At 37.3% G+C, this 15,602-nt stretch overlaps 1 protein-coding gene across 5 annotated transcripts in view; it reads left to right on the forward strand.

Annotated features, from left to right (window-relative positions):
* USO1 (USO1 vesicle transport factor) overlaps positions 1-8,894 on the forward strand; it is a 1,866,649-nt gene extending 1,857,755 nt beyond the window's left edge. For all 5 annotated transcript variants that reach the window (XM_044061107.1, XM_044061108.1, XM_044061110.1 and 2 more), the window contains one exon: positions 7,539-8,894. In XM_044061107.1, the coding sequence (XP_043917042.1) occupies positions 7,539-7,631 (93 nt within the window). In that variant the 3' untranslated portion in view covers positions 7,632-8,894. The remainder of the gene's footprint in view (positions 1-7,538) is intronic.
* The last annotated feature ends 6,708 nt before the right edge of the window (positions 8,895-15,602 follow it).

Consider the following 15,602-nt stretch of genomic DNA (forward strand, 5'->3'; position numbering starts at 1 on the left):
TAGGATACTGGTTGATGTGTCTGGCTAGAGCGTTTGTCTCATTCTTCCTGCGTATATCATAAATATGATTATACAGACGGTCTTTCAATCTTCTAGTAGTTAGACCGATATAAAAGGTTGGGCAAGATATACAGTTTGCCATGTATATCAAATTAGTACTATTACAGTCATAATACTCTCTAGGTTTAAACTCAAAAATACCTTGAGAATGAGTATAATCTTGTGTACTTGTGATGTACTTGCACATATTACATGATTTACAAGGGAAAGTGCCCAAAGCTAGATGATTGTGATAGATCACTTTATGGGTGAAATTCCTGGAGAAAATTTCTTTCAAGTTGTCACATGTTCGAAAAATAAATATGGGTCTGGTACCAACCAGTGTTCTTATTTCTTCTGTGACAGTTAGTATATTCCAATGTTTAAGAATAATTTTTCTAATTTGTTCATTGTCATTAGAATATTTCATAAAATAAGCAATTTTATTTCTATCAAATCCCTTGTGTTTGTAATATATTTCAGAATTAAAATTATTGGGATCCATATTCCGTTCCTCCACTGTTCCATCATACTGAGCATTGTTCTTTCCGAAACTACACTCATGCATATCTAGAGTCCTATTTGATGTTCTATTCAAAGGAACGTTATTGACCCTTACATTTCTCACTAGCTTCATATTATAACCTCTAGCTGCAAAAATACTCCATGTTATCAGCTTCTTCTTCAAGCACCAACGGGTCCTGACAGATCCTAACTAGTCTAGTGAACTGGCCTTTCACTATTCCTGTAAACACGTGCCTAGGATGCATGCTGCTATGATCTAATATACTGTTTCTTCAACAATTCTTCCTGTGGATTTTAGAAGTAATGGTACCTTCTTGATTAAAATAAATGTTCACATCTAAAAAATTAATGCTCAACTTGGAATACTCAAAAGTAAATCTAAGAAAGTCTGTTGTGGACTCTAGATACTTCACAAATTCCTTTAACTCTTCTGTGGTTCCTGCCCAAAACAATATAACATCGTCCACAAATCTTCTATAGAGACCTATCTTCCTCATCCAAACACTTTTGAACAAAAAATTGGTTTCCCAAAAATATAATACCAAGTTGGCATAGGAATTTGCACATGGGGTGCCCATAGCGACACCCCATGTCTGTAGATAGTATCTCTGATTGAACATAAACACATTGTTATTCAACACAATGTCAAGCAATTGGCCAATCAGAATCTGTCTATCAGTGGAGAAACCACTGTCAGATACCATGACTTCTCGAATTGCTTCCATACCATAGTCATTAGGTATGCAGGTGAATAAGTTGCATACATCTAACGTTACTAGAATCCATGAATCAACTTCTGGTCTATCTTTTTTGAAATCTTCAATGTCTCTCAATAAATGTTGAGTGTCTTTTAAGATAGTGTCTACTCCATCTACAATGGGTCTCAACATTTTCTCTATAAAGATGGACATATTATATGTCGCCCATTGTCTTCCAGACACTATTGGTCGCATTGGTATGGGTCTGGTATCCTTATGTATTTTGGGTAGACCTTTCAATGCTGGTATAAGAGGTTCATCTATATGAAGAAATTCATACATTTCCAAACTAACCTGGCGACACATGAGTAGATCATACAAGTTAATACTAATGTTGTTAATAATACTCACTACCTGTCCTAGTTCAAGTTCTTTATATGTAGCATCTGAGAAAGAATTCTCTATGTTGTTGATATATTCAGATCTATCCAGCAGTACAACCCCCCCTCCCTTATCGGCAGTAGTTATAATAATGTTCGAATGGTTGCGTAACATATTGAGTGAGTTATATTCTTCTCTATCTAAGTTACAAAATTTATTAGTAACATGTTTGGAAGAGAAAAACTTATACAAGTCTGCTTCACAAGATTTTACAAAACATTCAACCATGTGTGGAAGTGGGGGGCTGAAAGTGCTTTTACACTTAAATCTAAAAGTCAGCTTATTCTCAACAACAACAGATGTTACTTTTGAATTGGCAAAAAACATCTTTATAGCTATATTCCTGGCAAACAGTCTTAAGTCAGTGAAAGTCTCAGTCTGCACACTCGGTTGAGATGGAATAAAGCTCAACCCTCGATTGAGAAGAGATAGATCAGACTCTGATAAAACAAGGTCAGAGAAATTAAAGACCAAATCAGTCATTGTTACTATATTATTATGTTAGCTATATGGGCGGTGCAGTGGTGCAGCGGTTAACATTGTCACCTTACAGCAAGAGGTTCTCCGGTTCAGTTCTCGGCTGGGGTGGCTTCTGTGCAGAGTCTCCATATCCTCCATGCATTCGCATGGATTTTCTCTGGGTACTCCAGTTTCCTCCCACAATCCAAAGATATGCGTCTGGAGCTTTTCTCCCCAGCCCTCCACTGAAAATAGGTTCTGTCCTAGTCCGACTTTCCCTGTCAAGAAATGTTAAATAAGTATATGTTATATGATGCGTTTCTATCTAAACAAAACCAGTGTGGAACAAAACAGAAACAAAACAAAATAAGTTCCAAAGTACAAACCACGATAGTTCTTCTAAGATTATTTTCCACCAATAAAAAAAAAACAATGTTAAAATCCATTGTCAAAAATTGATGTTCCCAAATAGTCTCCCATCCAGGCTCAATCCTGCTTAGCTTCTAAAGTCAGAGAAGATCGGGCACATTTGCTCTAAAGTAATGTGCTCCCAAAATAAAACATTTTATGTTAATTATATTTGATCCTGGCAGTTGATATGCCATGCATGCTACTTGTCATCTAGATTCACATCAGTCGAGGCAAACCCTGTAATCACCTTCTAAAGCCTGCATTGCTACAGAATCAGTGACAAAGAATGTATACTTCCTAAAATTTTCACAAATCAAAGCTTGTTTAGCCAGTGTATTGTTTGCATCATGTTTTCTGATGGCTAAATTATGTTCATAGATCCTACGTTTTAAACATATCAATGTTTTATCTATGTAAAAACTTGAACATGAGTCACATAAGGCCAAATAAACAGCCCCAAATGGAAGTGCAGTCAAACTGTTTCTTAGCAGTAAAAACCATGTTCCAAGCATTCAATGTGATACTTGAACTGTTTGCTATATAAGCGGTACCATTTACAGCATCTGCACCTAAATGTGCCCATCCTTCCCCCTGCTGTTATATTGCCTGTCCATGTAAACTTTTCTAAAATGGTTTTTATATTGTATCTCTTTTTGTAAGTAAACAATGGCTTCAAACCTAGTGTCTGAGCCATGTATCTGTTGCCCAGAATACATATTCAATTAACCGTCAGAATTTTTTTTATAATGTTCATATCCATAGATATAGGAAGAGAAAGGCATTCCTGAAATCAGTCTTGTTAACAGCTCTAGGCATAACGAAAGGATCTGTTGATAATTCAAGCTCAACTTTATTTAGGATATGTCTTGCCCTATCCATTCTGAGTAGTAACACTTCTTGCTCAATTTTATTTAACCAATCACTGGTGCAACCTCGTTCAAGAAAGTAACCCCTTACAGTAACAAGTTCAGTGCTGAAACATTCATCGCCACTAGTCAGTCTACTAAGTCTGATGTCCTCACCCTCTTCAGCATTTTTTTTCATGTGCTGAGGGTGTAAACTGTGTTTATGTAAATATTGGTTGACAAAACTACCTTTACGGTAAATCTGGCTTTGAATGCATCCCTTCTGTTGTACAAAAGTCAGGGTCACATCAAGATAATTAATTGATTTGCCAAAACAACCTTTTGTGAATTTTAAAAAAACTTGTACTCATGTTCAGGTCATTGAGAAACAAATTTCATCCTATTTTCCATTCCATATGAAAATCAAGTCATCGATACATCTTCGATAAAAAAACACTGCTGAATAGTGGTCTTCCTCCCAAAGTACCATTACCAAATTCGCAAAGCCTTGTGCAACTTTGATACTCATCACAACTCCACTTTTCTGTATATAAAGGTTTCCATCAAACGAGAAAAAATTGTTCTCCAGTACCAGAGATAATAACAAACATATGGTGTTTATAGTGTTCACATTCAAATTTGAGAATGATGACAAATATTCTCTTTTGGCTTCTATTCCATGTTGTTGATCTTTGCATGTCTAAAGAGAGACAACATCCAGAGATGCAAAATGCCAGTCTGCAAAACATGACTGATACTTCTTTAATAATTCCGATAAATGCCATAAGTCTCAAAGATAAAACTCTGAGGATTGAACTGTTGGGTTCAAAATATAATCTAGATACCCTGAAATCTGTTCAGTCTTAGTATTTCCATGCCGATACCACTGGTCTAAAAGTGGATTCATGGCATGTTTGTGTACTTTGGGAATCCCAAATAGTTTCGCCATGTGAGGTAACTCAACCTTCATATATTCATAAATGTCATGATCAAAATCCCCATGAAGGAGAAGTTTATCCAAAGTACTGTCTGTCTTGGAAAAAGCATTTCAGCACTTGAATTTTATTCGTTTTTTTCGTAACAGTGAGCATCAGATAACTGTTCCATTGTTTCATTATATTTACTGCTGCCCATGATCACTAAAGTCCCACCTTTATCCTCTCTCATAACACAAATGCCTCTATTAGATCACAGTTCAGTTAGGGCTTTTCTGTCAGAACCATTCATATTGTATATCCTGGATTTTTTTTCCCATTTTATTCCTTAAATCAGACTCGACATACTCTTGAAAAACTTGCAAAATGTTATGTAAAACTGGATTGTAAGTACTTTTCTTGTTTCCTCAGGTCTTCTTGAGTTGTTATCTGACCGTCATTGTTATGAAAAAAATATGTATGGGTCTGATCTAAGCCTTGCTGCAGAATTTAGGTATCTTGTGGTGATTTGACAACAGCATCTAATTTGCAGTTGTCGGCAAACTTATGGTACAGTAGCCTCCAGTAAGACCCCTATTCCTTCCTGTTATAGTATTGCTAAAATTCCTCTTAAAGTGGACCTGATATTAGAGATATGGGTTGCCAGACTGATGGTGAGCTCACCTTTAGCACCATGTCTCAGTTTGGGTGAGAAATTTATTGTACCTTGCATAGCTTATCTGTTATTTTATCACTCCTAGGTCCAAAGATGTTCTCGTTCCCCTTTACTCCTACCTCATGGGATACATTATTGCTTACAGTGCCCCTTTGGAATGTACCACTGTAAGCATCTTGTACAACTTGAAGGGCCACAGAATTTCCTAACTAGGAAAATCTCTGGTTTAAGCCACATAAGCAACCCAAACATACTAAAGTCTCTGCCCCTCTAGGTCTACTGAGAGGTGATCTTTGCCGTGTATACTTTAGAATGACGAAAAATCAAAATACTGAGCGTTCACATGAGCAAAAATTCAGGAATTCGATATTTAGTTTTTTGGATCGCAGTACAGTGAAGATCAGAATATTTGCCCTTTCTTCACTGTAGTGCAATCTCGGAGTAGGAATATATATATTTAATGGGGGGGTAGCGATGTCAAGTTCCTGGTTATTCGCTCATGTGACCGTTCAATTTTTTTGATTTTTCGGTGTTCTGACATAGACCCATCTTTGCCTATGATTCATGGTACAGATGATCCCTTAAATTTTCAACCTATTTCACTGTCATTGATTTAACAGCTCAACTAATATACACTCCAAGGACATAAACCTGCAGTGTGAGAGCAGCAGTACCTGTGGTGTAATAGGTTTCTTACCCAATGCCTCACCCACTCTTTGAACACACTCCCTGTTCACAACAAGCAGAGTACCTCCCTGAAATCCTGTAAAGCAAACCTTTATCACTAGATGGGTAACTAAATTCATGCTAATGATATCTTTGCAGAGGCTGCTATTTTAGTCATATCATCATAAGTGTGATGTAGGCAAGTTTCTTGATTGCTCTCCATCACCAATTTAATATAAATCTGCAAATCTATAAAGCTTGTTTGTAGAGTTCAACAATGAGTTCATAAGCATTACGTACACTCTGTTCCCCCTATCTACGTCAGCCAGTCCTACTGAAAAACTTTTTCCATCCTCCTAAGAAAAAACTTTTGTAAACAGATCATAAACTTCTGGATGTCTTTCATGATCACCCTGAGCCAAGAGCAGTGGCATTTTTGTAGTTCTTAAAACTGCAAGAATCAAATTTTCAGTCATTTCTGCTATATCTTTAAATTGGAAATCAATTTTAGTCTTCCCAAATCATTTTCTCCATTAGCACCAGAAAATCATTGTACTTCCAAGCCTCAACATACATGTCAAGTATTGCATTCTCTCTCTAGACATTAACATGTTTTCAGTCGAGGACAAAGTATACAGACTAGTTTATTTTCTCAGTCTGATTGTGCTATATGCCATAGATGAAGGTATTATAGCCAGCCTTTTCTCTTACTTCTTTCTTCAGCTTTCATTTTAGTTTTCTGTCTCTTGTTCTGTTGTTAATGTTGTGATCAAATGTATTATTACAAACACAGTCATCTCACAGATATTATTAAAGCTTTCAGTTTAGTCATCATACCTTCTAGATTATTTGCCTTCCAGTAGCATCCCTTGACGTGATTTCACATGGTTTGACAGCTGCCTCTCTAAGACTTAATTTTGGGTAAGACCGAGTCCTTTTCTGTCTCCTCCTACTTTAAAGTCAAAGGTTACCCAAGTGTCAGTCATGGTGCTGCCTCTTTTCTTCATAATACCTTCTAATCTTCCTGTCTTAAAATCGGTTCTTTGCATTGTTGTCATCAGATCCTCCTCTTCTCATCTTACCTTTATTTTCAAACTTAAAAATAATGGTAAAAATATCATGGACTGGCTAGACAACAAGCAGCTTACCGTTAAGATGGCACAAAGCTAAGGGAATATTTTTTGTTATCTTGACCCAATGCAAATTGATTTCTCTCAAACCTAGATTTTTATGTATTTCCTGTCAGACATATTGATTTTCTCCCATCCTAGATGTAATTCATCTTTGTCCATTTCGTTCTCTGTGGATGTTCACCTTCAGCATCTCAAGTGTAACATTAACCATAAAGTTTTAGTGGACATAAGTTTACTAGATTTTTTTTTATCCCAAATGTAAAAGCATCCATTGAAAGGGTATCCTGCACACAAAACCTGAAAATGGTCTCCAGCCAGTGGCCCCCGCTTTAGGAAAGTATGCACTTATATAGTATGTTTTAGCAGTTTAGATGTCAAATCATCTTTTCTTGATTTTCAGGAAGTATGTTGATTTTGTGTGTAGAGTGAACTGATGACCTGATCATTCAGGCATGCTGTCCTGTTGATGCACTGGATGTTATGACCTGTGCTGGAGCTGGGTTTGCCATCCTCACAAACATTTTTAGGAACATTAGAGAAAAAAATAATGCTAAGTTGGAAAGAATACTGGATGAACCCAATGAAAGATCTAAGAAAAGTACCCTTGTAGTGCAACTGATGCATTAAAAACATTTGTGCAATTTTGTGTGCTCATGCTTAATTCTCCTTTTTATAAGAGAAAAACTCAAGCTTATAGTTAAATGGTGATCATTTTTTTCTTTGTTCCACAGGTTGATGATGAAGATGAGATGGAGTCTGGTGACCAAGATGATGATGTTGACGATAGCCATGGTGATGATGATGAAGAGGATGAACAGAGTTGATTACAGTAGAAAAAAAATATCCTGAGAAAGAACAACAGTGCATTGTAATAAAAATGGTATTGCTGATGCTGTCTTCTGTGGTTTTGAGAGGCTGAGCAAATTTTTATAGAGGGCCTTTAAACTGTCCCTGTAGTACATCATCTCTCTTAGAGAAATTAAAACAAGGCTTCTCATATTTTAATGGCCCATTAGCAATTTTTTATTCATTCTGTAAATTGTTTATTAACATTTGCCTCCACCAGTTTTGACTGTCTTTCAGTGTAACACTTGACACTGCTGCATTTTTGTTGTTGTAGTTGTTCATTATTGAAGTGTTATACTTGTTTTTTTTGCCTTCATAAACAGAATTGAATATTTTTAGTTCAGGTTTATTATGCTACTACTGTGTGGTAGTGTAATGTGCAAGCATACGTTTTTAAACCACTAGAGTGGTAGTTCTCTTTTCTGCTGTCGTCCAATACTTCAGACATTGTTCTAGCACTGTGAATAAGGATTTACAGTATATCAATGCATTCCTTGCCAGTAGAAAATCATTTAAAATGTCTCTGTAACTTCACTTATTCTTGTGTATCCTATATAACTGATACTCTAGAGTAAGATGTGTTTGCAGAGTTGTGTGCCTTCACTCCTGAAATATCTGTGTTATGTACCCAAGAAGGAGACACAGAGACAGTGCAGCAGTCCACTTTGAAAGAAGACAGTTTCAAAGGACATTGTTTCAGGTTGCGTTTTAAGCACAGAACTGTGGAAGCAAACCTGATCTTATCCATTGTTTTTATTATCAGTTTTTGAGAAGCCCAAATTTTGAAAGAAAATCTTGAACTTGCCAACGAGAATGCTAGTAGATGGGAAATGTGCATTACATCTTCGGGACATTAGGCTATATTAATTTTAAATGTATCTGGAGAGTCTCCAGGACCCTGTTGTAAAGTTGAATACTTGAAGTTCTGATACAGACTGACTGATGACTCATTAAATTAAGTAGGGAAGGCATCCCTCCTTGTGGAAGCCATGCACCAAGTTATCAAAAGCAAGAAATATTGTTTTATGTATCCTGCATCCTGCTCTACTGCATTCTTGAGTAACAAAGTTCATGTATGAGTTTTCTAATTTATTGGCTGTTAATGTCCAGAGGAGTAAAATGAGATGCAACACTTGACTTTAAAGGAGGAAAATGTGAATATTTAATATAGCCATTTCATGTTTTAGAAATAAAAATCAAGAGTTGTTACATTTATTAAAGGATTTTGATGCTAAATGCCATTAGGCTTGAGGTGTAATTTTGAAAGTTGCATTTCTAGGGACATCACTGTCATTTCCTTATGTACTGTTCTTGTAGTTATACTTTGAAGTTCTAAGATAAGGTGCTGAATTGCTTGTCCATTGCCTGTGGATGAGGACACTTACAATTCTGCTCCTTGCTTCAAAGGCTAAGGAGTAGTTCCATCTTGAATCTGTCCCATGTGATCAGAGCCACACAGTTCCTCCCCTATCCTCCATATTTATTCCTCCATGGTGGGTTATAACCAGTCACAATCATTCCCTGGGCAGGGAGGGATCCTACAGCCCATCAATTCTTTGACTGAGACAAGTGCTATTTCACTCCATTAATTTCCCCTGAAGGTGATAGTTGGGGCTGAGGGCGTGGCCCATTTTGTGTTATAGACATACTCCCTTCATCCACTGGTAGCCAAACAGCTCACTGATAGGACCTAGGAAGTCAAAATGGGTGAGGCTACCTCCAGCGAGTCTCGCAGAGCTCAGTACTGGGCCCACACCTTTTTGGCATCAATTTCTTTGAAGTGGAAGGATTGTGGGCTGACTAGGTTTGCAGATTATTGCAAGCTGTGGGTTATCATTGACACCCATGCAGGCACTACCATTTTTCAAGGAATCCTATCCTTGACTAACAAATCTTGCCAAAGCTATGGTCTTAAACTCAGTGCAGAGAAATGCATAATTATACCCTTTGGGAAGTCAACCACCCTGGCTAATTACCGTGTTGATAATATGCCCCCAAGATTTCAACACAGTGGTCAGGGATCTGGGAATGCATATAGACAATAGCTTTACCTTCAACTACCACTTGGCTACAGTGGTGAGGAAATCCTTCTGTGTTGCCCAGCTTATATGTAAGGGCATGGTATCTAGGTCCAAAGAGGTCATTATCCCACTGTACTCTGGCCTTATCAGACCAATCGTAGAGCACAATGCTCCCTTCAGTATGTACCTGACCAAGCACATGCAGCGGTTCTTTACAAAAAAATACAAAAAATGTCTGTGCCTGAATGGGTAAAGTTATTTTTTGCTTATAACATTTAAGGCAGAAAGTAACACTTCCAAAATAATGTATTAGTTTTAGTTTCGATTTCATATAACTGCACTAATGATGTGATTGAAATATACATTGAGTTTTTCAGTTAGAAAACATAAACGTTTATGTGGCTGATATGAACCAAATGACAAAAAAAATAATAGTTAAAAGAACATTCAAATGGCTGCGGAGACCTGCTAGTAATATTTCATAGAAAATTGTGAAGAAAAATGTCATAACTGTCAGCCGCAGAGTGCACTTACTTGGTGATTTCAGGCACAAAATGCATGCAAAACTTTATGCATATGTAGAATGCGTGTTGGAGGGGGGTGTCAGGCACAAATCCAGTGACAAAAAAATTTAATGTTTAGGAGAGACATAAAAGATTTATACTTTTGATGTATTAACAGCTTACAGTAAATATATTCTGGAGTTGTTCTGCAGGACAAGATACATATTCACTCCAGTAGAAAGTAAGAATAATGCTTATTGCCAGGCTGATGTCCTTCCATTTCACTGTTGCAGTATCTGTAACATTAGGGATCCCCTGCCTAGGGCAGCTTGATATCCGGCCACTGTACCTTGGGTTGATTAAAGGTACGCCATACGTCACACACATGTTCCTTGCGTATCTTGAGGCATAAAGGTGACATCCGGACATACCATCTTCAGAACTTCTTTGCCACCAGTCTGAACACCCTCTGTTGATCGTCGGTCTGAATGCTTACATTCCGTTGCTGGTTTCACTGAGCCATTGCAAATAAATGCCCTGTTGGGGTTTCTTTTTTATTTGTCTTTTTTGTTGCTTGTGGGGTTTCATGTCATCCAAGAAGCGTAAATGCCAGTGCGGGAAACAGATTACCCATAAAGACGGCCATGAACAGTATCTGTTTTGCCTGGGCGCCTCGCATGACCATACATCCTGTTCCATTTGTCAGGCTTTTGTACCTAAAACTTTGCATAGTAGCTTTTCTTCTTCGGTACTCTATCTTGAGAATCAGCGACTTAAAACTTCTCATGAAAGATACTGTGGAGGGACTGTTCCACCTCGAAGGATAGCCATCAGGGAAGAAGAAGGCTAAGAAGCCTAGGCCGGAATTCGATTGTCCAGCCTCTGCCAGATATTCCTCCCGAGGTGAGTAATTGCCCAGAGGTTCATCCGGCTTTCTTGTCAGATTCCTCTGCTGTGACCAGGTTGGAAGCAGGTGGGGATCTGGCTTTAAGCACTTCCAAGGAGGCTTTACAGACGTCTGTTTTGGACATTCAGGGGGAACCACATTTGATAATTTCCGAGGGGCTTAAGGGTGTTGATCAGATTTTTTTTTTCTTATGCTTTTATTGAATTAACACTTGTGACATAGCAAGTTTGCATTTATATAAAAGTAATCACACCATAATTAACATAAAACTTTTTACTTCACATATATTGCTATATATCATATAACCCAAGCATCATTACATAAATTATTCAATTCATGCCTTTTTTTTTTTTTTTTTTTTAAGAAGAAACATCTTTATTAAATCATCTCTTAGTATACAGGCAATCATACAGTTATACAAATAAAAACAAACCACACCGACACAATCCTAGTTGCAAACATTTTACATTACAAACCATATTGACACACTCCCAGTCGCCAACGTTATACATCACTTATAATCTACCTAATCTTAATCTGTATCAGTCAAACGTTACATAACTCATTTAAGTCTGCTGCCTTTTAAACCTCATTCCTCCCTTGTATGTATTGTTCCTACAGTTCCCATTTTTTCTTATGTAGTGTTCTCCTCCCCTTTTCTAAGGATCGCAAGTCCAGTTGTTTTATCTCTGTTACTATATTCACTACTTCTAGTATAGTTGGTTTAGATTTTTTTTTTCCATTTTCTAGTAATTGCTTTTTTGGCAACCACCATTATTAGACACAGCAAGGCATTAATGTGCCTAGGCAGTTCAGATTGTATATCATAGTGAAGAAAATTAATCTCCCTAATCAGACCTATCTGCCCACCCAGCATTTCCGACAATGCATCCCACAAGGAATCCTTAAAGTCCACCAGTTCGCCATAGTTCTAGAAAATGTTCCCAGTTACCTCTTTCTTCCCAGTCACACCTCCAACATTTGCTGTCTGCCTAAGGAAAAATGCTCTAGAGTCTACCTGGGATATAAAAATATCTGTGCAAACATTTCCAGGCAAAAATCCTAAATCTTCTAGATTTTGTTGCATATTTAGGAGACATATGTATAACAGTGTGTGTGCTGTGTCTTTAAGAAGTATTTCAAGGACTGAACATGCATGTATAAATAGTGAGTACATGCTATACTCAGTGCCATTTTGAGAGTGCAGCCAGAAAGTGAACATGTATGAATGTAATAGCTAGTTTGTATACAAGTTTACCTAAGTTAAAGTATTAAGCCTCAATCCTGATGTGTTTGTAAATAATAAAGCTGCTTGAACAGAACCCATGAAGTCTCAGCTATTACATCCTGACTAGACAGAAAACATGGAGTCAGAAGAAGGATTCCAGAGACTGATATTCAGAGCCACGAGGTGCAGAGATAATGGTGAAGGTAAACTAAGAGAAACGAGCATGAAAAGGAGCCAGAAAAGCACCAAAGGTAATGAAAAATTGCACAGTTTATTTTATTAAAAAAAAAAATGAAACTGAGCATTACAAAGGCACAAATCGCATTATTAAACAAGTAAAAGGTACAGATCATCTATTGATTAAGCAAAATGTTTAAGATTAAGTTATTTGATAAAACAATTATAAAAAAAGCAAAACAAGTGTGTTTAGAGCAAAACGGGCATGTTTAGAGTAAAATGGGCACAAGAAAATACAATGGGCATGAAAAGAGATTAAATGAGCAAAACTAATATAATAAGGGTAAAAAAAAAAAAACGGCACAGTAAGCGTAAATAAAGCAAGGCTATTGCATGTTTTTTGAGTAGAGTGCTGTGATTTAGCATAAACTATTATTTTGCATTAACTAAAGCTCTGAATACCATAACTAAAGTTATTCGAAGTATCTCAAAGTGTGTAAAAGTGCTTACAGTGTGTGGTTATTACTGTGCATTTATTCCGGAGAGTCTGTTAGTGTGCAAAGTGCAACTATTTCGTGAAGTACAGTCAAAGTACAGCCATTTCGAAAAGTTACTTGTGCTGGGTGTGTCTATTTACAAATTGCCTACAGTGTGTCTTGTACTGTAAAGAGTTACATAGTGAAGTACCGCCATTTTGGGGAAGTTTCAATGTGCTGTGTACTGTTTATTCGCAAAGTGCAATTGCTACGAAATGTTTCTTATTCAGAGCTTCTTCTGCCCAGTTCATTCACACAGTGCAATTATTTGAAATGTTACTTACACTGATAAGGGTGATTTCTTAAAGTACTGTGATTTCAAGAGTGTCACACTGCCCAAGAGACTTATTTTGCAAACTTCAGTTATTCAGAGGCTTCTTGTGCTATTGGGCGTAGTTACAAGTACTGGCATATGTACAAGTGTGTATGTTCGTGCATATTTGAAAAACTCTTCACTGGTATATGTTAATATGGCAGACTGATTTCTAAAATCCTTATCACTTGTGTTTGATCATAATATTGCAGAGAATTGGACAATATTTGAGCAATAGTATATTTTTATTAAAGCAGTTTATTCAGACAAAGAAGCACACACTGGGGCATTCATTTTGCTAAACCTAGCTGGGTCAGAGGCAATGAAGGAGAGCCTAATTTGTGTATCCACCAGCAGTATATGAAGATGAAAGTGAAAACTGTCATATTGTTGTACAGGCTCAATCAAGGTAAAACTCTGAGTGTTTGAAGTGCAAATTCAGGGAGATGTGTAACCCCCAGACAAATATTACATTAGAGAAGCACCTGTTTTACACGAGATCAGAAACCAGTGGAAACATTTGCAGCTTATATAACAGACCTGAGAAACAAAGCTAAAACGTGTCAGTTTGGAGACTTAAAAGACGAGTTGATAAAGGAGAGGCTTGTGTGTGGTATCAATAGTGCTGCAGTGAGAAAGATTTTGCTTTGTGACAGTGATTTAATGTTGAGCAAAGCTATAGAGATTTATCAAGTTCATAAAGTTACAGAAAGGCACACAACTATGCTTGCAAGTGGTGAGTATGGTTTCAACAAGCTCTAGAGTGAATGTAGATAGTATGCAACAGGTGGCAAATGGAAGCAGCCCTAAGCACAGGGCAGCCACAGCCCCTGCTGATTCACCAGGGAAACCACATAGTTTTCCAGCAAGTTCTAAGAAGGGTGCATGCTCAGTGCAGTACAAACGTGAGTCAGCAAAGCCTAAGTCCAATCTTAGTGTTAACTGTTGTGATTGTGGAGCCAGTCATGAGTCTAAAAGAGAGAAATGCTTAGCATTTGGTCAGCAATGCCACAAGTGTAAAAAAATGGAATAATTTTCAGACGTTTTGCAAATCAAGTAAACCTTGCGCAGTTATAAAGAAAGGTCATTCAAGAAAGCAAACTGATTAGAATTATGGCAGTCCACTTTTTACATAGATGTATCAGTACTGGGTGAAAAAGGTTGATGCAGTGAATTTGTTAACAAATAATGAAGTGTTTTGTACTGTTCGGATCAATGGTAAATCCACATAGCTCAAAGTAGACACTGGTTCAAAGTGTAATGTTATGTCAGCAGATACTTTTGCTAAAGTGAGAGCTAATGAACAACTCAATGTGGTCAATTGTGTGAGACTTGTTGCTTATGGAGGTGAAGAAATTCAAAGCGAAGGTTGAATAGTACTTTCATGTTATTTGGCCAAGAACTGTTAAGACATTATTGGGTCTCAGAGACAGTTTGAGAATGAATCTTTCTTTTACCAAAGAAGTTCATCAGATGAGCACATATCCTAGTTCCAGTTTCACTGAAGCCATTTTCACAGAGTATGCTTATGTTTTTGATGGCAAGTTGGACTGACTTCCAGTTGTGTATTGTATGAAGTTAGATCCAGAGATCAGTCCATTCGTCAGACTGGCAAGAAAAGTTCTGATAGCCATGCAGGATAGAGTCAAAGCTCAGTTGGATAAAATGGTGCAACAAGGTGTAATGTGTCCAGTTACAGAACCAACTGAATTGGGTTTCATCCATGGTAGCAGCTCACAAAAAAGGCTCAGACAAAATCAGAATATGTATTGACCCAAGAGATTTGAACAAAGCATTCTAGAGACCTCATAATCCAAAGCATATAGTTGAAGTTGCAGCCGTAATTCCGAATGCCACTGTTTTTTTTCTGTCTTGGGCACAAAGAGTTCATTTTGTCAAGTGATGCTTGAGTGCAAATCCTCATTACTGACTACTTTCAGTACCCCATTTAGCAGATACAGATTCCTAAGGATGCCATTTGGAATAAATTCTGCAAATGAAGTCTTTCAGTGAGCAGTGGATCAAAACTTTTCAGGATATCCCTGTGCCATAATAGTAGATGATTTATTAGTTGGAGGCAGTGTGAAGCAGAGCATGGCAGAAATCTTAAAAGAGTTCTAGACAAAGCATGTGAAGTGAACTTAAAGCTCAGTCCTCTGAAGTGCAAATTCAGACTGCCAGAAGGTATATATGTAGGTCATTTGTTTACTAGTACTGGCATGCAATCAAATCCATGTAAACAAGCAGCCATTCTTGAGATGTCA

Source organism: Protopterus annectens, chromosome 2.part0 (assembly GCF_019279795.1).
Source record: "Protopterus annectens isolate FY-2018-M chromosome 2.part0, PAN1.0, whole genome shotgun sequence".
NCBI lineage: Eukaryota > Metazoa > Chordata > Ceratodontiformes > Protopteridae > Protopterus > Protopterus annectens.